We start from the raw sequence: 23,157 nt of genomic DNA, 5'->3' as shown, positions 1-23,157 counted from the left end.
CTCACTGGTTTCTAATGGGACTTTTTTGTATACCATGCTCTCATATATATGTAGTTCTATTTTAAAGCTCTTTCGTTTAGCATACATCTAATCAAGAGAAAATACTAAAGCCAAATTGAGGGACATTCTACAAAATGAGTAGCCTATAATAATCTCCAGTGGTGCCAGGGTCCTGAGTCTTTCGAGTCTTATTTAGGGTCTAAGGAGACTAGGACATGACAAATGCAAACTGTGCTACTACTGTATCTTTTTCTATAAAAGACGTCATTGGGATAATTTGGCATACGTGAATGTCTGCAGATTAAATAGTAGTAATGTATCAGTGTTGATTGCCTGATTCTGATGGTCATACTGTGGTTATGTGGGAGAACGTACTTCTGTGTAGGAAATACATACTCTTTGAAGGTAATGAGGCATTAGGTTGGCCACTAACTATCAAATAGCTTAGGAAAAAAATTTCTTTGTACTGTATCTCCAACTTTTCTTTAACTTTGTGATTGTTTCAAAATATTTTTTAAAAAATTTAAAGTTTATTTATTGTAGGATTTGGTTGGTAACATTTAGGATTTTTTTTTTTTTTTTTTTTTTAAAGACTAAATCTCAGTCTTATCGCCCAGGCTGGAGTGCAATGGCACAATCTTGGTTCACTGCAACCTCCGCCTCCTGGGTTCAACCAATTCTCCTGCCTCAACCTCCCGAGTAGCTGGGATGATAGGCACCTTCCACCATGCCCAGCTAATTTTTGTATTTTTAGCAGAGACGGGATTTCGCCATGTTGACCAGGCTGGTCTTGAACTCCTGACCTCAGGTGATCTGCCTGCCTTGGCCTCCCAAAGTGTTGGGATTACAGGCGTGAGCCACTGCGCCTGGCCACATTTAGGATTTTTAAATTGCTGTTTTTTATGTCTGAGATTGGCCTGTGATTATTCCTTTCTCATACCATATGTACCCAGTTTTATTCTCAAGTTTATAGTAGCCTCAAACAATGAATTAGTGAATTTTCCCACTCTTCCTTTCATCCAAAAGCTTCTGTAATAAAGAGATTATCTGTTTCCTAAAGGATTGTTTGCTGGGGTTTCCCCCCCTCCCCCCCACTGGCCCCAGACACAATACATCTCTCTGTCTTCAGGCTCTAGTGCAGTGGCAAGATCATAGCTCACTACAACCTCGAACTCCTGGGCTCGAGTGATCCTCCAGCTTTAGCCTCCCAAGTAGCTGGGATTGCAGGCATGCACCACCATAACTGGCTAATTTTTAAAATCATTGGTAGAGATGAAGTCTCACTGTGTTGCTCTGGCTGGTCTCTAACTCCTGGCCTCATATTGTCCCTCCACCTTGGCTTCCCCAAGTGCTGGCATTACAGACAGGAGACACCATGCCCAGCCTGTTTGCTGGACTTTTCTATAAAAATTGTCTGATAATTCCTTTTTTTTTTTTTTTTTCTTAACCTGGATTCAGTTTCTCAATAGGTAGAGGACTATTTTTTTCTATTTCTTTGTGAGATCATTTTAGTAATGTTCTAACCATTCCCATTTTATTCAGATTTTTAAGTTGTTTTCAGATAACATGATTCTTACTCAATAATCTTATTTCAAATAAGATTATTCAATATATTTTTATTTTAAAACATCTTTATTGCTTCTGTAGTTATGACTCCTTTCTCATTTCCAGTACTGTTGATTTGTGCTCTTTTTTTCTTGACCAGCTTTGCCAGATGACTAGGTTTAGTTTTGTTGACCCTCTCTGTGTGTTTTCTTATTTTTTTCTTTTTTTAAACATCCTCACCACAATCTGTGCCTTTATTTTTTTTGTCATTTATTTCTTATCTTAATTTTACTACTTTTACGTTTTTATACCCTTTGACTTTATCCTGTTCTTTTTCCAATTTAAGTTGGCTACTTAGTTATTTTCACCAAATTTTGCATAATAAACTGCAAAAACTTTAATAGCATTTAACATAAGCATTATCGCTTACTCATCTGAGGTCTGGTTAAGTATCTATTGATCTTGGCTGGACTGATAGATATGTTTCAGATTGGCTGTTACCTGATACGTGTTGGACTCAACTGGAGCAACAGGATGACATCTGCCTCTCATTACCCTACTGGGAACGGCAGGCTAATCTGGATGTATCTTCTCATTGTGAGGGCAGAAGCATAAGAGAAAGCAAGATGCTTAAACTTACAGCCGTCCTACTATCGCTTCTGCCCCATTCTCTTGGTCAGAACAAGTCACATGGGTTAGGAAAATATTTTCTACCATTATGAGAAGTACTCCAAAGTCATGTGACGAACGACATGGAAATAAGGAGAGGTGAAGAATTCAATCTACCACACATCCCACCCTCAATACTTTGCTTTTCCGAACTCTTTATAACAGAAAAGTTACAAGAATAGTACCATGAATACCCCCATAGCTTTCACCAAGGTTCCTCCTTCGTTCACATTTTGCCATATTTGCTTTATCTCACACTTTATTTTCTTGTCTGAATCTTTTAGGAGTTAGCCAGTGTTATGACATTGCCCCCTTTATATACTTTAAGCATTTATCTCCTAAGGCCAAAGACATTTTTCTGTATACTCACAACACAGTCATCACACTCAGGAAATGTAATATTGACACACCACTATTATCTAATTATGATATATATTTAAATTTCTCCATTTGTCCCAATAATATCATCTTTGGCTATTCTTTATTTTCTCTTTTTAAAGTGCAGCCATTTATCAAACAAATACCACAAAACAAATGTGATATTTGTTTTATCACAATATATGAATTCCTAACAATCTCTTTGACATGCAGAATTGCACATTAAAGATCCCAGGGCTTATTGAAAAAATGTACTTAAGAGACACAGCATGCAAAAACGTCATCACACACACAGAACCTTATTGAAACAGTAGCGCAGTTTTATACCTATTAAGTAGTTTAAAAATGCATAGGTACTTTACCTTGAAAAAGATCTGAAATTTCTTTGTGGAAGTGAGCACCAGAAGGAAAGTGGGTGTCAGAAGGGATGTAGTTTGTGAGTTAATGTGAATTAGCAGAAGGAGAGTTCTCTGAAATTGGATAGAAAGTTGTAACACCACGTGTGATTGGTTATCACTAATAACACTTATGGTGAACTGAGGTAGCTGGTACATGTTTGATTTGCGTGCGTGTGTGTATTTTGCATACTCTTAACAGCTCAGTTCATCTGGGTACAATTCTCTGCTTTCACCTAATGTTTCACACCAAAAAATAGTATATAAGCAAATGAGAAATTCATGTTTTGCTAATGTTGTGTGGGAACAAATGTGTATATATGTATTTTTTAAAGCTGTAACAGAAGTGACAGTATAAACATTTGCATCTAAAACTGCCCCTCTTAAGATTGCTTTAGCTGCATCCTATGAATTTTGATAGGTTGTTTTTGCTATAATTCAAGTGTAAGTATTTTTTGATTTCTATTATGGTTTCTTTTACCCCAGACTGAGAAGTACGCTTTAAAATTTCAAGTTTGTGGTTTTGTTTGTTAGGGTATTCTTTTGTTAAGTGTTTAACTTTATTGCATTATATTCAAAGAATGTGGAAAAATGTGGAAAAAATATAAAAAATGTGAACATATTCTTTATTTCATGTAACTGTCTATGTGGCCTAGTTTGTGTTCAATTTTTGTAACTGTTTTACTTGTGTTTGTGAAGAGTGTGCATTTTCTAATTGGAGAATCCTGTTTCTCTAGACATAAATTACCGTGTTTTTTTCTTAGCTTAATTTTCTGTGTGTTTATCACTAATTCAATCCAAATTCTCCCTCAATTGTTTAAATCTCCTCTTAAGCTTATTCAAGCACATTGGGTTCTCTATCAATTTCATCTTGAATAAATTTATCCAGAATCCATCTAATATGCTATAATTATTTTCCAGGTCCATTGCACAACTGTCTTCTTGGAATCTTACTTCATTCATCTCTCTCATGTTAGAGCTCCCTTTCTTCTGTGTATCATTCTGACTCCTTTCCTGGTTTATTTTTCATTTTGGTGAAATTCCTTCTTCGGTAACATCCTGAAAAAATGTGCCTAGAAGGTAAAAAATTTTAGACCACATATGTCCAAAAATGACTTTTCTATTTTAATAGTTACAATCGTTGGATATAAATAGTTTCCCCATAGCTTTCAATGCAGTGCTTCATTTTCTTTTTGCTTCAGTGTTGCTGTTGAGAAGTCTGCTGCCTCGTCCCCTTCCAGTCTTATTTTGATCCTATCTTGTTTTTGAGTTCTGAAATTTTATGAGAAAGTACTTTGGTACAGTTCTATTTTCAGTAATTGTGCTGGACATTCAGTGGGCCTTTTCATTCTTAAAATTCATGTTCTTAGGTTCTAGAAAATTAATTTGAATTAAGTATTTTATTTATTCCCCTCAATTTCTCTATTCTGACTTCCTGGAACTCCTGTTGTTAATTATGGGACCTCTAGCATTATTATTTAAATTTTAAAATCTTTTTTGTCCTATCCATAATTTTTATTAGTCTTTTTCCCCATAACTATTTCTTATAACATGGTGTTTTTATTCATAGATGTAATGTGTTTTCTCATATATCCAAGAATATCAATGGTAGTTTCTTGAAATTTTATTTTCTCCCTGCATAGTTTCTGTTTATTCAAAATTGCTTTTTTCCTCCTTGTTTTGATTTCTCTCAACGTTAGAAGCTTTTTAAAAATGTCTACTGGTCTTTAAATACCGTATTTAAGGGTGTACTGCTAAAAACGTGATTGAGAGCTCCAAGTTCATGTATGACGTTTGTTGTGATTTTCACAAATGAGGGGTCTAGTTTGTTTCATTCCCTGATGAAGGCTTGGTGTCAGAATCTTGGATCTTTTCTTTTTGATTTCCCAGAAAAAGACTCAACTAGGGACCTGGAAGTTCAGGCAGTGAGTTGGAAAAAAGGGGCTTGCTGTCTATAGGGAGTATGTAAAGTTGACCTACTGCCCTGAAAAGTAAGATACTTCTTCTCAACTGTGTCCAAACACCTCTTTTTAAACTTCTTTACTGAGGAAGAGTGGCAGTACCTCGCTTGGATTTTCTAGCTGTGGAGAGTGAGGAGGAAATCAAGGAGGCTTAACTCCTAAAATAGACTTTTCAACCAGTTTTCTCTTTTTTAGCCCCACTTTCACCCCCCATTTTCAGAGGCATCTGGTGCTCCCAGTTCCTGAGCCCTTTGGTGATTATGCATAGTTAGTAGGTTTTGCTTGTTTGTTTGTTTTTGTTGTTTTTACCTAAAGCCTATTTAGGAGTCACTTTTCTTGGAGTATCAATCTTACATATGCTTTCCAGCTTTTAAGATTTTATTTCTGTTTGTTCCATTCCCATGTTCCTATTCTTATGGGTTTATGCCACTTTAAAAAAATTACTGTAGTTTCAGTGAGGTTTGGGGAAGAGGAGAGTAAGGTGCAAAATAAATGTGTCCAGTCTACCATTTCTACACAAAACCTTAAAATACATTTTAATAACTTAGAAATTTTAAAGAGTATTTCACATTCATCAAAGGTTCTTCAGGGTAAAAGGTCAAAACTGTAAGACATTATTTGTTACCTTTCAGTCATGTACAGGGAGTTTTCCAAAGATTACCTAATGTGTGGTATTGCAGCAGATTAAGTGTATAAACCAATATGAGAAACCCACTCTTTTCTCTTGTCGGACTTTGAAGAGATTTGAAAAATGTAAAACAATGCCTCTTTTCACTTTTTTCAGGAAGTGCATTTTTATTAAAAATATCTTATGTGATGGGTTTATTATTTTAAACTTGTTTATAAATATGTAAAAGTCTCAGTTTTCATATTGAATATGGTAAATGTCAGTAGTTGTAATTCACATAAACAACTCTTTGGGTTCCTCAGTCATTTTTAAGAGGGTAAAGAGTCATGAGATCAAAATGTTTGACAACTTCTGTTCTGGAGAACCCTAGATGTAAATTGAAAGTGGAACATGAATGTAATAATATAAACATAACCAACACTCCACTAGTCTTATCTTTACATAGGACAGTAATGTAATTTAATCCCCATGTTTATTAAATGTAACACCCCTGTGGTTTTATTTCTCTTTTATTTTCCTTCCTAGTAATCCTTAGGGCAACTAAAGGAAGCTACCAGAAGTTAATCTATACTGTTTCTCCCTAAAGCATATATGTTCTAGACTCTGCTGATTTAAATAATGAGAAATCAACTTAAGAGCCAAATGTTAAAGTGTGCATTTTTGTTCTCAAGGGAGTAAAAATTGGCTCTTAAAGAAAAAAGTTGTTTTTTTAATTGTTTGTTACATGTAAACAAATATATAGTTTAATCTGTGGTATCAAAATTTCATTGGGGATGATGAACAATTAGGAAAAAAAAGTCAAAGGTCTCCTTAAGAGAGGACAACAATGAAAACCACCGCAAGAAACACTGTGTTAGAGATCCTTTAACCTCTTGCTTATTTCTTCTATCCTAGGCTTGCCCCATAACACACACTATAGAGCAGATGCAGTAGCCACAAATAACTTTGTAGGGATCCAGTAGCTCCCTTAAAGGAGGTGAGGCATGTAGCAACCACAGAGCTTGTGTCTGATCTCAGTGGGAGATCTTGGGTCTCACTCAGCCCTAGCTAGTTGCCATGCTGGAATGTGGGCCCAAAGTTGCCTTTTTTTTTTTTTTTTTTTTTTAAAGAAAAGCCAGAAACCCAAGTTTTTATGTAAAATATATGACTTCTAAATATTAGAAACTAATTCAAATATTTTTTGAACAATGTGCACATCAAAACATCCATGAGCCACTAGTTTATGAACAGACACACATACTAGTGTAGTCTCTTCTGGTGTGGTGGAGTGTGTCTTTAATGTATGACTCCTTTCAGCATCCTCAACTCTGAATCATCTTGCTCCTCTTTGAAAAACTTCAGTTGATGGGCCACCACCTGTCTCAGGAGACCAACTTGTTCTGTTTTTGGTTTACTCTGATGGTTTGGTAGTTCTGTCTTATCAGAAACAGGAGTGTCTCTTTTAAACTTTAACCTAGTGGTCCTAGTATGACCTGTGAGACACACAGAATAAAATTAACTCCTCTCTTATGTGACAAGCCTCTAGATTTGTGAATTTGGCTAATTTAATCTAATTTAATCCAAATTTTAAAAATTGGATTTACAAGTTAATTTTTATTTCTCCAGAAATGTATCGCATAGTAGTTAAGAATGAACACTCTGAAGTCAGACTATGAGGGTTTGAATACCTTCTCTGCCTTTTCCTAGCTCTGTGATGTTATGGCTTGTTATTTCACTACTTTATGCCTTGGTTTGTTAATTTTTAATATAAGCATATTACTATAATTTACCTAATTACTAAATAGGTAGTACATGTAAAGCTCTTAGAACAACACCTAGCCATGTGGTAAGTATTCAGTGTCCAGATTAAGCATCCCTAGTTCCATCAGTCATTCATCAAAAAACAGTTTTAAATTTTCTCACCCTATTTTGCGTACAGGTTACTCATTAATGGAAGCAATATGGTGCATTGCAGGAAGATGTTTAGGTTTTGTTCCCTGTCTTTTCCCCTCTGTGCCATCTCCCCCCAAACTTATCTTCAAACCAGATTACAGTGACTTTTATCTTTGTCTGTTCGTATGTGTATAAATATAAATATATGTGTATAGACAAATTCATTCATTCTTGAAAGAGTGTGGGAACAAAAACCATTGGTTTAATGGGGGAAAAAGTGTAGGACTTTGGTCAGAAGCCAGTTGCAAGTACCAGGTCCCCAAGTCTGTCCAACTTGGCTACAAAGTTAGGGGTTCTCACAGCCCCCTCCTCAGGGTCAGTAATTTGCTGGAATAACTCACAGAACTCAGGAAAATGCTATACTTATTATTATAAGGTATTATAAAGGATACAAATGAACAGCCAGACGAAGAAGTACCTAGGGTGAGATCTGAAAGGGTTCCAAGCACCAGAGCCTGTCTCTGTGGAGTTGCGATGTGCCAGCTTCCCGGCACATGGATGTGTTTTCCAACTCAAAAGCTCTTAGACTACTGTTGTTTAGGAGGTCTTGTGGAGTACATAGACATGATTGATCAAATCATTGGCCATTGGCGATTGGGTTCAATCTCTGTGACCTTTTATCGCCTCCAAGACTGGGGGGTGGGGCTGCAAGCTCCATCTCTCTAATCATGGCGTGGTCTTTCTAGTGACCAGTCCCTATCTTAAAGCTATCTAGAAGCTCCTCAGCCTAATGTTATCTCATTAACATGAAAAAGACACTTATGTAGATTTCAAGGGTTTCAGGAGCTCTGTGCTAGGAACCTAGGACAAAGATCAGTTATTTTTATTATACCATACTTGTATGCCTGCCAATGGCACAAACTGAATTCAAAGACTGATCATGAATCTTAACATCCCTTTTGATTGAATGGTTGCATCATCGAATTCCAAATTTTCTTTTTCATGTTGATTCCTAGTTCATGTTGGTTCAACCAGGAACTAATCCCAGGTTTTAATTGCTCTAATCAAAATCACATGTAAGAGAATGTTTTCATTTCTAGTAGTCCATAGTTCTCTGTCATTGTCCTCTGAATCATCTAGCTGGTCAAAAGATTGGAGAGTATAACCATTTCAGATCCGTAAGAAATATAAGTTCTTCTTTATTTGATGGATATTTAGAAGAAAGTTAATTCTCCTGGGTAGGGGCCTAAAGAAAACTTCCCCTTCATCCTCTGAAGGTTCACTGAAAATCAACTGACAAACAGCAGATTTGAAATGGCATACAAATTTATTAATGAAAGGGAGGTGGAGAACTGTGGATGATTTTAGAGGAGGGTCGTAAATTATTTTTAGGGGAATTCAGTGGGCTTGAAGAAGAGACAGTAGCCTGGGACAAAGTCTGTTGAGCCTGCAAAGCACTCAGTGGTTTGTGACAAAAGTTTCCGCCCTGTGAGTTCAGTTAATAAAAACTCAGGGAGGGAACTGTTAGAAATGCTTGTTCCCAGTGCCACAAAGAAATAGCACTCAAACATACATTTAATTTTCACAGTGAGGCAATTTTTACTTTCTGCAGAAAAGGTGCTCCTCGCAGATGGAACAATGGTGAGACCACACCTGGTCAGGGGAGGGGAAGGAGTTCTTGTTCCTGATGCAGGTAGCCCCTGCTGCTGTGTCGTTCCCGTATTGGCTAGGGTTGGCCCGCACAGTCTGAGCTAATTCCGATTGGCTATTTTAAAAAGAGCAGGGGATATGAGCCATAGTGGTAGGGTGAGTAGTTTGGTGGGAAGGATGGTTAGGAATAGGTAACTAAAGGTGACTTAGGTCAGAGCAGGTGACCGGGGTGACTCAGATAAAGCAGGTGACCAGGATGAGTCAGGACCAACCAGGAGACCAGGGAACAAATGTGAACTACTGATTAGGACTGGTGAGAAAGTTGTTTACTGAAACTTAGAAGCAGGGGGGTGAAGAGAACCAGGGAGTTGAACTTTAAAATGGAGAATCAAAGAATAAGAGAAGTGAACATACATACTGATTCTTTGAAGAGAAACTTGGGGTTCACTAACAGGATCAAAGTTAATTTTATTCTTCTTTGGTGGATCTGGACTTTAGACAGATAAGGAAACTTCACAGAACAACTTCAAACTGTGCTTTGGGAGAAAGAAGATCAAGAGATGGGAAGGAACAGGGGAAGGTCAGAGAGACTCTGAGGCTTCTTCCTCAGCATGTCAGAGTGCCACAGTTTGGGGTATCAGTTTCTGAGCCCCGACACCTGCAAAAGTGAGTCTCTGATTGGGATTATATGTATAATAGTGACATGATTAGGCAAATAAAAGGCTTTAATTTCTGTGTTTACATCGAAGCTGAATCATCTTGGGTATAATGTAGGCAGCTTCATCTCATGTTCCATGTTGACCAGCTACAATGTCATTTGTTCATCATTACATTTAACAATGTCAAGAGGGTACAGAAACACGGATTCCCCTCTTCTCCAGCATCTCTATCCCTGCTTGGACTTAAAAGATCAGGAATAGCTTTACCTTTGGGCTTCATGTGGATTGAGCTAGGGAACTTATCACTGATTGTTTTTATCCTCACATAGAATCTATTTTGTACCATGGAGGTTTGGGATATAATGGGATTGTGAGGTGAGGTGAAAGTGTGGATGAGAGCAGATTTGTTTCAGCGTTCATCTGGGAAAGACTGGGGTGTTTTTTCCCGGATATCTGAGAAATAAGTTTTTCTACCTCAACTTTACTGGGAAATTTTGCTGTGGAGTTGGTTTTGAACCTAGTTGAGTATCCCCTGACACCCCACCCTACATCCTGCACTGTGACTGCAGGTTTTCTGTCCTTTCTCTCCCTAGGAATCAGTATTTGCCCTCACTTCTTAGGGGGAAAGGAAAGGAAAGGATTAGTGAGAGCCAGGGTCTGTGAATATGTGGCTACTCAGTAGGTGAGTAGTTGTTTTGTTGCCTTTAGTTTACCAGCTTACTTTTTCTATTGCTTTTGTCTGATCACTTACTAATTCTGTTAGTTGGAAGTTAGAAGAAAGGACAAGGTAGTAAGTGCTTTGGTAGTAGAATACAATCCCCACCCTCTCCCTTTTCCCTCCTCCCTCTCTCCAGTTTTTTAAATCTGCTTCTGTATGCCAGAGGATACAGGCCCTCAGGAAATTTTTTTTTCTTCAATGCCCTATTTTCTAGGAATAGACACCTGAATTTCCATATGTTTGATTAAATGAGTCTTAAACCCTGAAATGTGGAGAGGACCAATTGTGACTTCTGTGTTATAAAAACATTTATTTAGAATCTCTCTTCATTTAGCATAACTATAGAACCTTTTAGATAAGAGTCTTAACGTGTGTATTTCTGTGTAGCTTCTCTTTCCATTATCTCCCATCTTTATTCAGTAAGATAAATAGCATCTTTTAAAGAAATTCTGATGAGGTAAATTTAAAATATTTACTTAATTGAAAGATGAGAAATATTTTTTATTAAAAAACTATTATAGAAATTACTTAATCTTATAATAATTATTTAATATCTTTAATGTTGATTTTATATGTTGAAAATCTTTGGATGACTTTTTAAATGCTAGCGCTTGTCAAAAAATTATTAATTTGTATGTACTGTTATTTTTTTATGGACTGAAAAAGGACATGTCTTTGCTTACCATACATGATTCATTTTGTTTTTCAGTATTGAATTTTCTGCTGCTTTACGAAAAATAGAAAACAGATATTATTTGAAATTCTTCACTGCATGCCTGGTCAAGTATTACTTGCCCAGATGTCTTTTTAAAATAGCTTTTAAAACTTACTAGGGAATAGAGGAGCTAACTCTTGCACTATTTAACACTAGCCTTGATGAAATGATGCTATTGCTGGATGAATTAATGCTAATCTTTTCTCCTACAGAGAGCTGCCAAAAATATGACTATATTTCATTTAATATTTTAATCAATATAAACTTTTTGTTTTTATAAATAAAAGTTTGTATTTTTCAAAATTTTTCAGAAACACAGCTGATGAGTCAATGTATATTTTGATTTATATTTTGAATACTTTTTTTTATTCTTTCCAAAACAGACACTCCTAGAATATGCAGAGAAATGGAAAACTTCAGAAGATCCTTTACCTTTATTGGAGGTATACACAGTGGCTATCCAAAGTTACGTTAAAGCCCGACCTTATCTTACCTCTGAATGTGAAAATGTAGCCTTGGTTCTGGAACGCTTGGCATTGTGAGTAGACCTTTGAGTAAATAAACTAGATTTAGCTTTAAAAAAGAACACAAAATCATTAAATCTCAAGTCTTATAGTTTAATTTTAAATAGATTAGATATGGGGAGTCTGCTTATGATATTAGAATTACTGGTTCTATTTTCCTTTGAATTTTAATAATTATTCCTCTCTTTACCAATTTTTTGTTTTTTAGAAGCTGTGTTGAACTTTTACTGTGTCTGCCTGTTGAGTTATCAGATAAACAGTGGGAACAATTTCAGTCACTGGTGCAGGTGAGAATCTTTAGATTTAATATAGGTATATCTTATGTCAGTTTTCCTTACTCTTAAAAAAATTATTCAGTTAAGTTTTAAGACATCTCAATAATGACAGACATTAATTACTGATCTTATTAACACTAGTGTCTTACATATAGTAGATCTCAACAAGTGTTTGCTAAATAAGATAGATTGAATAATCTTTATGATCAGATAATTAGGGCTTTGTAAGAGCAGCAAGGGAACACAAAAGGAAGTGCCCTCATTTGGATTTAGAAACAGTTAAACTGGTTTCTGAAAGTCTTCAATGTGCTTTATAAGAATTTCACATATATCATTTAATCCCCATGAAAATTTGTGTGGGTAGGTATGGTTTCCCCATTTTAAAGGTGAGGAAACTGAGGCTCATACTTTAAAATAATTATCTGCCCAAACTTGTGTAGCTAATATCACATAGTAGTTATTCGAACTAAGGTTCTTTATTCCAAAGCCCATGCTTTTTCTCCAGCCTGAAACCACATGCTTTGTCTCTTTTATTTAGTGTTGTTATTCTGCTTACATGCGATACTACACAATTTAGCAATTAGTTGTCTTGGAGTATTTTCAAGAATGTTAAATTTTGTTTTAAGCACTAGAGCTGGATGTATTATGGCTTCAATTAAATTTTGATTAATTGGTTAGTTAAAAAGAATGCTCCTGCCAGCTAGTTTCAAAGCTATAGCTCTCTTTCTCCCCATTTCTCTATCCAGAGTTCTTAAAATATCTTCAGGCCTTAAGATTTTCTGTAAGAAATTTGTTAAAGAGGTATAGCCTTAAATTTTAGAAGCATGTAGAATAAGCTATAGTTAAGCAGAGAAATAAACTTTCCTATTTTAATATTAAACGTTAAAATCTACATCAAGTGCAACAGGCCCTTGAAGGTGGAATTCATCTTATTTAATGTCATAGGATTCCGCATAATGTCTTACATATAACAAATGCTTCATAACTGTTTGTTGAAATGAAAGTGTCTTGTCCTGTTTGTCACATTGCAACTAACTTTTTGATCATGCATATTCTACTTCAGATATCCGTAACTTGTATCTTAGGTTTTTTTTTTCCAGAAAGTATTTTTAGGTAAATTATTTTGAAACTTACCGTTTGCCATTCAGATACACCCTACTACAGACTTAATATGCTTAACCAGAATTCTAAATGCTACTGATTTTGTTTGCCAACATAAGATAAAATTTTACACTTTCCTTTTTGAAACAAAAGGACTAGTTAATACCTTTTTAGATGGATTATGAAGGAAATAACTCTTTACATCCCTCTACATTCAGTTACTTAAAACTTAATAAAGCACCTGAACTTGTTGGAATGGGAATATTTGTATGGCTTTGAGGATTAGACTTTTTGTTTGAAAATAGCATGCAGCTTTGAGTTTCTACAACACTTTGTTCCCATTTCTGAGCTTCCTCAAGGTTAGTTTATGCCTAACAGCATTTATTTTCCCTGTGTTTTAACTATTTAAACATTTCTTTACCCCACTAGAGGACAAACCCCATAAAGTCAGGGACTAGTTGCTCTCTTCTCTAGAACTTTGTTCATAGAAATTTTCAATATACAGTTTCTGAATTGAATAAAAACTGTTGGTCTTCTGTGGACTGAAGACTATGCCCCTTTCATGAATACTTGGAAACAACTAGCAGGCAAGGTTCATCATCAGCTTTAATGTGAAACTGCCAGAACTATATAATGAATAAATGAAAAAAATCGTGCATTTAGTTATTTTCTTTTCGTAATTCCCTTTTATTGGAATATGCATAAGTTGTCACTTAGTTCGTTATGTGAATCTTTTTATTAATGGTAGACTTGGGGGAAAACTTTTTTAAACACAGAGGATATAAAATGTGTAAGTTCTTTTATGCGTATGGATATTCTGATTGCTTCCTTGAGGAATAACGTTACTCCTGGCTTAGATTTTGGGGAAAAGAAAATACAGACTTATTCTGTAAATACGTTATATTTATTTAAGATTTGTAAATAATTTATTTCTTATCCTTGAAATTCATCTTTAAATATTAGAAGTAAAGGAATTGAGTACTTTTTAATGTGATGTGAAAGTTTTAAGATAAAAGTCTTTTCAGAAGTTTAGCATTATATTTAAAGCCTGATAAGCTTGCTTTTAAAAATCTGTTGTAATTCTTTGGATGTTTATTTAATATTTATAGGTAGCTCATGAAAAGCTGATGGAGAATGGCAGCTGTGAATTGCATTTTTTAGCTACTCTAGCTCAAGAGACTGGGGTGTGGAAAAACCCGGTACTGTGCACTATTCTTTCCCAGGAACCATTGGATAAGGATAAAGGTAAATTTTCGAGAGAGAGAGAGAGAGAGAAAAAAAAGAATAGACTAGAAAAAATAAGTGTTAAAGTTGTTTTGATATAATTTATCTCAAGATATTCCAAAGAAAGACCATTTAATTAAATATCTTCTGAGGTGTGCTTGAGGCCCTGCGCCTTTATTTTATTTTGGGGAAGATGTATTTATACGATTATAGAATCATAGAATAACAGATAAACTAGAATTTTTTCCCAACATCTTTTTAACAGAGGAATTCCTTCTCTAACTTCTGACAGGTGGCAGTCCAGTTTATATTTGATAATTTATTTGATAGTTGGAGAAACAGAAATAGGGTGATTAAATGCCCTTCCTCAAAATAGAATAAGAAATCAGTGCTAGAACTCGTTAAGTCTTTTGTCTCTGAGATTAATATGCTTTCTCAGTTTATTGTTCAGTCTTATTCTATCCCCTGTGTTTTTCTTATATGAGCTCAGCCTGGTATCCTATTGAAAGTAGGTGGCTAAATTACTTATATGTATAGCGCTTAATGTTTTTTAGAGTTTAAAATTTGTATAGACCCTGAAGAAAAGTACAGTTGTCTTCTAGATACTTTTCTTGAGATTATTTAGGAAAGTGTGCCCAAATATCATCCTAACCTTTCCCAAGGTATTTTGGGAAGTAAATTTTTTAGAATAATTGTAATATATCTAATGGAAAAATCTTATATTTACCACTGTAAGCTTCTTCCGTCATTTGTTGCTGCTTTTCTTGTTGATCAGTGGCAAATTCTAGGAAATTTTGCTATGTGATAGCAAGTTATGAAGGCCATGAGAAGGGAGTGTTAAGTCTATTGCTTGTGAGCTCTTCTGGTACTTTGATATTTACCCAAAGCCTTCCCAACCAATCTTCAAACTTCTCTTTAGGTTGGTTATTCCTACTTGATTTCCGTCTCCACCATTTTCTTCATGTTTTCTTTTCTTGATTGTTCTAGTAGTGTACCTGTTTCTTAGCTTTCACAAGAGGTTTATCTTTATCCCCTGTCTTCATGGATATCCAAAAATTAGCTACAGTGTTCTCAAGACCTTGGAAGGAGATCCTTTCATTACTTAATAATAGTAATTCATTTATTTATTTACTTATTTGTTGAGACAGGATCTTGCTCTGTGGCCCAGGCTAGAGTTCAGTGGTGTGATCATGGCTCACTGCAGACTCAGCCTTCCAGACTCAAGCGATCCTCTCAGCCTCCCGAGTAGCTGGGACTACAGGCATATGCCACCACACTCAGCTAATTTTTGTATTTTTATTTTTTGTAGAAACATGGTCTCCCTGTGTTACCCAGGCTGGTCTCGAACTCCTGGGCTCAAGCCATCCTCCCACCTCAGCCTTTCAAAGTGTTGGGATTATAGGCATGACCGACCATACCCAGCCTAACAATAAATTTAAAAGTTGAGAATCAGCCGGCGCGGTGGCTCACGCCTGTAATCCCAGCACTTTGGGAGGCTGAGACGGGCAGATCACGAGGTCAGGAGATCGAGACCATCCTGGCTAACCTGGTGAAACCCCGTCTCTACTAAAAATACAAAAAAAATTAGCCGAGCGTAGTGGCGGGCGCCTGTAGTCCTAGCTACTCGGGGGCTGAGGCAGGAGAATGGCGTGAACCCGGGAGGCGGAGCTTGCAGTGAGCCGAGATCGCGCCACCGCACTCCAGCCTGGGTGACCGAGCAAGACTCCGTCTCAAAAAAAAAAAAAAAGTTGAGAATCTTAGATTTTTTTTTTTTTTTTTTTTTGCCTTGCCATATTAACTTTATTCCCAATAGATTAATACCAGTATGCTTTACTTCTGGCACCGACTTATACTTTCTGATCTTGTCAACTTTTAGAAATATTAGATGTGATGTATTAGTAATAATATCAAATTACAAGTTCCTCACAGTTTGGAAAGTGCTTTTATATGCATGGTTTTATTTAACCATCATAGTGAATGCTGTGAAAAAGGTAGGATCTTTATTGTCCCTATTTTTCAGATGAGAAAATAGAGGCTCAGAAAGATGAGTATTTTTTCCATACCACATTACCAGTGATGAGAGGCAGAGCCAGGAATTAAAATCAGACCTCAGCCTCTCCCTATTATGCCCTGTTGTCCCATTGTCAATTTCTGAACAGCATTTTGCTAAATTCACATATTATGCTAAAGTGGGAAAAAGGAACCTTTATCCTAGCAGAGATGTCAACTTTATTTGAAAAGATAATGTGCCTGATTTCTTTACTTGTTTGAATGTGCCTAACATTGTATCTGTTAACCAATGTCTCTGCCCATCTCTGTGCTGCTTTATTTCTTGACCTTCATCTGTCATGCCACTGGAATAATTAGGACTATGCAGCCAGGAGGAGTTTCCACAAATTAGATGGATTGTAGGTAGCCAAACTAATACAATACAGCTTATGAAGCAACCAGAGATGTTACATGATTGAGAGATTTGCAGCCATAATCTAGCCTGCAGCAAGTTTGAAGAGAAGAATAAGAGCTCAGAAAATGAGTATACCTCTATAGGTTATACTCATTAGTTTGTTTATAGTGAAGCCTGTTGAAGTTTTGATGTAGTATTTGAACAGTGAATAATCTGATTAATTCTGAGTTATTTTAGTTTATTTTTTTCAATTGACTGATTTTGGAGCTACTAAAGCCCAGCTCAACCAAGAAATCCTCTTTAATTTGGGAGAGTAAGGGTGGACAGGACTCAGAGATAGTGGTTTCCCTTCAACGTTTGAGTATCCTAGAGTGAGGTAGGTCTAATAACTAAACCAATACAAGTCAAGTAGTGGTTTTGAATATCAAAGGAACTTTAGGCATACTTAAATATTACTTATGCCTCTCTTTGGTCATAATCTTGGGATTGGAAAGGTACTTAATGCTCAATTATTTGTTACTCAATTTTAATTCCCCTCTAAAACATCACTGATAAATTAGCTTTTGCTCAAACACTTCTAGAGTATGGTACTTATGTAGTTCAGTCTATTCTTAGCCTGAAGTTAGAAAATCTTCATTGTGAAAATTGTGAAAACTAATTTTTGGAGTTTCCTTCTTTTGGACCTGGTGCTGCCTGTAGCCATAGTAAAGTATAAATCTCTCTTTCACTTGGTAGCAATTGAGATTTTTAAAGATTGCCATCATGTCTACACTTAGTCTTCTTTTCTTTAATTTTTAATTTTTGTGGATATATAGCAGGTGTATATATTTATGGGAGTCTTCTTTTGTAGACTAAAAACCTTGATGTGGCTTGATTATAAATCTACAATCGTGATTCCTCCTTTTTGAGTGCATTTTATGTTTTTGTAGTTCTCTTAAATGTGTAAATCTCAGCACTTCGTCTGTACTCTAAATATGATCTGGCCAGTTTTGAGGTCACAGGTATCCTCTTTCTCTTCATGCTAACAATTTATACTTAAGTTAGTGTAACCTAAGATGACATTACCTTTTTGGGCAGCCATGTAATTCTCACAACTCAATGAGGTTACTAAAATCATTTAAAATTTTAAAAAAATAAATGCTAACTTCTAATTATGTCTTCTCAATCTACATTTATATACTTTTTCTTTTGGTGTACAAGTATATTACCTTTTTCTTCCTGTTTAATTTTACTGTATTAGATCCATTCTGTCTCCCCAACTTGTCAAGATTCTTTTTAATCCTGATTTTGTTATTCAAGGATTTTGTCCTTCCCAATTTCCTCTCATTTTGCAGACTTCATTTTCATATACCATATTGGCATCCAGGTTCTTCATCATAACCGTAAAAAGGTCATGTCCAGAAATCAAGCTTCTGGGATACTTACAAAAATCTTTCTGCTTGCCTTTAGTTCTTACATCCATATCCGTTGATTATTATTGTTTTATCAAATATACCTATTTTCCCATAATACTGGCCCATGATTCTCCTTTTCTATCTATAAGGATTTGGTGAAAGACCATAACAAGTGTTTGTGACTGTGAAAAACTGGCTGTGACAGGTTTTCAGACTTTCATTGTTTTTGACAAGTGTTTGCCTAAAGTTCTCTTATGTAAGATTATTCAATACTGAGGTTAGTCTGACCTAATTTGTTTTTTACATAAAATTCTTTATTTTAGAATAGTTTTAAATTTATAGAAAAATTGTGAAGTTTCCGTATACCCTACACCCAGTTTTCATTATCATTAATATCTTTCATTAGTTTGGTATGTTTGTCACAATTAATAAACTAGTATTTATACTTTGTTATTAATTAATTAATCCATACTTTACTCACACTTCCTTAGTTTTTACCTAATGTCCTTTTTCTATTCCAGGATCCCATCCAGGATACCACATTACATTTAGTCGTCATGTCTCCTTAGGCTCCTCTTGGCTGTGACAGTTTTTCAGACTTTCCTTGTTTTTGATGACCTTGACAGTTTTGAGGAGTACTGGTCAGGTATTTTGTAGAGTGTCCCTCATTTGAGATTTGTCTGATGTTGTTCTCATGATTAGACTGGGGTTGTGGGTTTTGAGAAGGAAGACCAGAAAGGTAAAGTACCATTGTCATCACATCATATAAAGCGTATATATTGTCAACATGACTTATTACTGTTTTGAGGTTTTTTGGGTTTTTGGGTTTTTTTTTTTTGTTTTTTGAGAAAGGGTCTCACTCCATCACTCAGGCTGGAGTGCAGTGGCTCACTGCAATCCCAGCTCACTGCAACCTCCAATTCCTGGGTTCAAGCGATTCTCACACTTCAGCCTCCCAAGTAGCTGGGACCACAAGCATGTGCCACCATGCCTAGCTAAACTTCTTTGTATTTTTTGGTAGATACAGGGTTTCACCTTGTTGGCCAGGCTGGTCTCAAGTCCCTGACCTCAAGTGATCCACCTGCCTCAGCCTCCCGAAATGCTGGGATTACAGGCATGAGCCACTACACCCAGCCGACTTATCACTGTTTGTGTGAACCTAGACCACCTAGCTATGGTAGCGTGTGTCAGGTTTCTCCACTATGAAGTTATTCTTTCCTCCCTTTCCATGCTGTATTCTTTAGAATGAAATCACTGTGTGCAACCCATACTTGAAGTGGAAAGTTATGCTGCACCTCCTTGAAGAAGCAGTATCTACATGTTATTTGGAATTCTACACAGGAGATTTGTCTCCTCCCTATTTATTTTTTTTAAATCAGTCTTTTATATTAGTATGGCCTTACATATATTTATTTTATACTTTGGTCATAATCTGATGCACTTTATTTTGTTGCTCAATTTCTTCCAGCTTTGGCATGGGAGCTCTTTTCCTTTGACTCTTGTGTCCCTCATCATGGGTTTTGTTTTTTGTGTGATCACTTCCTTGCTTTCTGGCACCATAATATGCTCCAGGTTCATCTGGTGTATTTCCTGCCTGAGTCCTGGAATCACCCATTTCTCTAGAGAGGACTTGCTCCTTTTATTGGAGAATGGTGTTAGAAACCAAGATCTATATTAAACTAAATATGAATTCTTACTAATGTCTCCAAGTCTAGTTCATTAACACAAGGATCATTCTAGCCTCCTTCCCTTGCTAATCTGTAATCCCCCACTTCAACAAAATGTCATATAATTGGAATCATATAGTATGTAGCCTTTCAGACTAACTTCTTCCAGCATTGGCCATCCATTTACTTACTCCTATTATACCCCTATAGGGAAAAGCTTTATTAATTACAGTACAGTGCTTTTGTAGTTCTTTTTTACTTTATTCTTACATTCTCCACTCATTTCCAAAGTTAGTTAGGTCAGCACCTTATTTCTCCATTCCTTTCAGTGAGGTGGTTTTCATACATTTGTAATACAGTTATTTTGTTACATTCTGTATTCCATCTTGGGCTTCCTGAACCTCCTAAATAATTTTTTTTTCAATTTGCATACCTTAAGATTCCCTGTTTGTGTTATATAGTTTTATAGGTTTTGACAAATGAATAATGTCATGTGTCCACCATTACAGTATTATACATAGTAGTTTCACTCCCTAAAAAAAAAATCAACTGTGCTTCACCTATCCAGCTTTCTCCCAAACATCTGACAACTACTGATCTGTTTGCCACCTCTATAGTTTTGCCTTTTTCAGAATGTCATGTAATTAAAGCTTTTCATTTAAGCTTCTTTCACATAGCATTGTATATTTAACATTCATCCAGGGCTTTACGTGTCTGTTAAACCAATGAGCTGTTAGCTCATTCCTTTTTATCACTAAATAATTCTCCATTATATGGCTGTACCACAGTATCTATTCACCTGTTAAAGGTGAATGGCTAACAAACTGTGGTACAGCCATGTAATGGATGCTAGTTTTTGATGTATGTGCTGCCAGTTTTTGGTGATTTGAATAAAGCCATTATAAACATTTGCATGCAGGTTTTTGTGTGAATGTCAGTTTTCAGATCAGTTGGGTGAAAATACCTAGGAGTATGATGGCTATGTCATATGGTAAGACTGTGTTTAACTTTGAAAAAATAACTGTCTTCTAAAGTGCCTGTACCATTTTGTATTCTCATCAGCAATGAATAATTCCTTTTGCCCCATACCCTTACCAGCAATTGGTATTGTCTGTTTTTGGAATTTTAGCCATTCTAATAGGCATGTGGTGATATCACATTGTTATTTTAATTTGCATTTCTGTAATGACAAATGATTCTGAACATCTTTTCATATGCATATTTGCCATCTGTATATCTTGGGTGAGGCATCTGTGCAGATCTCTTGCCTATTTCTTAATTGGGTTGTTTGTTTTCTTATTGTTGAGTTTTAACAGTTCTTTGTATATTTTGGGTACAAGTTCTTTTTCAGATATGTGTTTTGCAAATCTTTTCTTTCCCTCTTGTGAAAGAATTCTCTTGTGGCTTGTCCTTTCTCTTAAGAGCAACTTACAGAGCAGAAGTTTTACATTTTCATAAAGTCCAACTTCCCAGTTTTTTCTTCCATGGATCATGCTTTTGGTATTTTATCTAAAATCTCATCGCCAAATCCAAGGCCATATAGATTTTTCTATGGTCTTTTCTAGAAATTTTATAATTTCCCATTTTACATATGGGTATATGATCCATTTTGAGATGAATTTCTGTGAAAAGTGTAACTTAATTTATGTTTAGTGAATTCGTCTTGGCTCTTACTAGTCACACTTCTTTTTCTGAACAATCACAACCCATCTTTTTAATATAATTAATTTTTAAACTCTTATTCAGGATTACATCTGTTGCTGTTTCTACAGTTTTGCAAGAAGTACCATCAGCCCCGTTTTGAAAATTACATTTTGCCATCTGTTTTTGCTTATTCTATGGTTTGTTCTACTCTTAAATCTTAAGCTTATCAAAGAAGGAGTAGAGTAAGAGTAGAGGAAATATGCTTTTCTTTGCTATCATAAATAGTACATAATCAGACCCAAGTAGCAGACTTACCCAAGAAGGTCCCACCATGCTGGGTTGTATTGTTCTCAGCATTTTTGGTGAGTTAGGTATCATCTTGGGTTTTAGCTTTATTAACATTTTGCACAGGTTGTTAGCACCAGGTGTCTGACACTCATGGTGCATCCTTGGTCTTAAACTTGTGTTTCCTTCTTTTGTATGTATTATTTTAAAATCTAAGCTCTGAGACAACTCTCTATTGTAGTCACACTGAATTTTTTAGGCACTTTCCCTCTACTTCTATATTGGGTTAATTTGCAATTGCATAAATTGCATTTTTGTCAGCTTGCCAGTCCTTTCTTGCATCTTGAGCACTGCAGTTCTCTCCCCCCCCCCCCCCCGAACTCTTTTGTTTTCAAAGGAAATTTCTAAAGCTTAAGATTTTCCATGATACTCATAAATCATTCATGGTTTTGTCGGAAATAAGCCCTTATTTTAGTAATAAACTTTGCATTTTAAAGTGAACATGGAGAAATTGCTCTTTGCTAGATATTAGCGTACCTAAGATGCAGTAATATTTTAGCAGGAGAGGGGATGGGAGGAGAGAGCTAATGATAACTAATGTTGCCCAGGTAAATAGGGTGAGGTCAGATCTGATTACATGCAGATTATACCCTTCTATTTTATAATTAAATATAAGTAATTAATTATGTGATCCAAAGTTTTCATTTTTACTAAAAAGGATTTTTAAACACATTCTTTGGTTTCTTAAACATCCCAGACAAGTACATTACTTTTTAAATACATATATATACATTTTTTTGAGATAAGAGTCTCCCTCTGTTGCCCAGGCTGGAGTGCAGTGGTGTGATCTTGGCTCACTGCAACCTCCGCCTCCTGGGTTCAAGCGATTCTCCTCCCTCAGCCTCCCGAGTAGCTGGGACTACAGGCATGCGCCACCATGCCCAGCTAATTTTTTATATTTTTAGTAGAGACTGGGTTTCACCATGTTGGCCAGGCTAGTCTTGAACTCCTGACCTCAGGTGATCTACCTGCCTTGGCTTCCCAGAGTGCTGAGATTGCAGGCATGTGCCACCATGCCTGACCTTAATGGGTATATTTTATAATGTCATGTGGAAAAATCTGTCAGAATTTAGTTAAATCTGACACTCATAGTTAAATCTCATTTTGTGGAAAAATTGTGGCATACTGACTAGGTTCATCTATGATATGAAATACTTTCTAATCTTTAAAAGTTAATTCTGTTTCCTGAAAATGTAACATCCTTCTTCAGGAAAGGGTAAGAGGTGGGGTCAAGGTTGATTATTCCTAATTGGTCATTTGGAAGTTACCATGAGCAGTAGTTTCAATCCTGGCTATAATTAGAATTAACTAGGGGGGGAGGTTTTAGATAGACCAGTGCCAGGGCCCTACCTCATACCAATTAAATTAGACTCTCTGGGCAACCAGTAT

The 23,157-nt window shown here is 35.9% G+C and overlaps 1 protein-coding gene across 2 annotated transcripts in view; it reads left to right on the top strand.

Moving 5' to 3' along the window:
- The window catches only part of ZNF292 (zinc finger protein 292), a 106,487-nt gene that overhangs the window by 48,710 nt on the left and 34,620 nt on the right, over positions 1-23,157 (top strand). For both annotated transcript variants that reach the window (XM_038002243.2, XM_008006531.3), the window contains 3 exons: positions 11,574-11,728; positions 11,923-12,001; positions 14,200-14,335. In XM_038002243.2, the coding sequence (XP_037858171.2) occupies positions 11,574-11,728; positions 11,923-12,001; positions 14,200-14,335 (370 nt within the window). The remainder of the gene's footprint in view (positions 1-11,573; positions 11,729-11,922; positions 12,002-14,199; positions 14,336-23,157) is intronic.

This window comes from Chlorocebus sabaeus, chromosome 13, assembly GCF_047675955.1.
Source record: "Chlorocebus sabaeus isolate Y175 chromosome 13, mChlSab1.0.hap1, whole genome shotgun sequence".
Classification (NCBI taxonomy): domain Eukaryota; kingdom Metazoa; phylum Chordata; class Mammalia; order Primates; family Cercopithecidae; genus Chlorocebus; species Chlorocebus sabaeus.
Note: the sequence above shows the minus strand (reverse complement) of the source record. Positions and strands in the feature narration are given on the sequence as shown.